The 1,268-nt window shown below is 41.4% G+C and overlaps 1 protein-coding gene across 1 annotated transcript; it reads left to right on the forward strand.

Annotated features, from left to right (window-relative positions):
- The first annotated feature begins 248 nt into the window (after nucleotides 1–248).
- Nucleotides 249–1,199, forward strand: LOC118982112 (olfactory receptor 4A5-like). Its single transcript, XM_037039033.1, has one exon. The coding sequence runs from the start codon at nucleotides 252–254 to the stop codon at nucleotides 1,197–1,199; it is 948 nt and encodes a 315-aa protein (XP_036894928.1). The 5' UTR covers nucleotides 249–251.
- Nucleotides 1,200–1,268: the final 69 nt, after the last annotated feature.

Genomic DNA, 1,268 nt, shown 5'->3' on the forward strand with positions numbered 1-1,268 from the left:
CTGATTACTTGTAGCCCAAACAGAATCATTTGAGGAGAAACAGAATTGTCAAAGGAAGGTGCAAAAGAATATTAGGAAGAAGAAGTCATAGATCTTCACCAAAGTTTTATAGTGTGTAAACCCCTGTAGAAAATAAAATAATGAATAGGTACACCAAGATATAATGGATGTATTCAAAGAGCGTTCACCATTTCATTACAGGTCCCTTCTCCTGACCTCCTATTCTGGAAACAGGCTTTAGAGAAGACTAAATGGGACATAGTAACAATGTGACAGAATTTGTCCTTCTGGGCCTCACTCAGGATCCTGGGGGCCAGAAAGCATTATTTGTCATATTTTTACTCATTTACCTTGTGACAATGGTGGGCAACCTGCTCATTGTGGTGACTGTTCTTGCCAGCCCCTCTCTGGGCTCTCCCATGTACCTCTTCCTTGTCTATCTGTCACTCATGGATGCATCATATTCCACTGCCATTTCACCCAAATTGATCATAGACCTACTCTGTGGTCAAAAGACAATTTCCTTCTCAGCTTGCATGGGACAGCTGTTTCTGGGACACCTTTTTGGAGGTGCTGAGATCTTCCTGCTGGTGGCCATGGCCTATGATCGCTATGTGGCCATCTGTAAACCACTGCACTACACAACCATCATGAATAGACAGGTTTGCATCCTGCTGTTGCTGGTGTCCTCAGCTGGAGGTTTTGTTCATTCTGTGGTTCAACTTCTCTTTGTGTACAACCTCCCCTTTTGTGGCCCCAATATCATTGACCACTTTGGCTGTGACATATACCCACTATTAGAACTTGCCTGCACTGATACCTACTTCTTAGGTCTTACTGTGATTGCCAATAGTGGAGTAATCTGTACGGTCGTTTTTATTAGTCTACTAACATCCTATGGAGTAATCCTAAATTCCCTTAAAACTCACAGTCGGGAAGGAAGGCTCAAAGCCCTGGCTACCTGTGGTTCCCACATCACGGTGGTGGTTCTCTTTTTTGTTCCCTGCATTTTTATGTATGTTAGACCTGTTTCTAACTTGTCTGTTGATAAATTCATAAATGTGGCTTTTACCATTATCACTCCCATGTTGAATCCTCTAATATACACTTTGAGAAATTCAGAAATGACAAATGCTATGAAAAAACTCTGGTGTAAGAAGTTAGCTATAGATAGAATGAAAATGGGTCATCCATATTGAGTGTACTTGTTGCTAATTCTGAAACTACAATCAGGCAGTGCATTCTAACTATGGATGACTTAGTTAACC

This window comes from Sturnira hondurensis, unplaced genomic scaffold (assembly GCF_014824575.4).
Source record: "Sturnira hondurensis isolate 20B ecotype Veracruz unplaced genomic scaffold, ASM1482457v3 Scaffold0024915, whole genome shotgun sequence".
In the NCBI taxonomy this organism is placed as follows: domain Eukaryota; kingdom Metazoa; phylum Chordata; class Mammalia; order Chiroptera; family Phyllostomidae; genus Sturnira; species Sturnira hondurensis.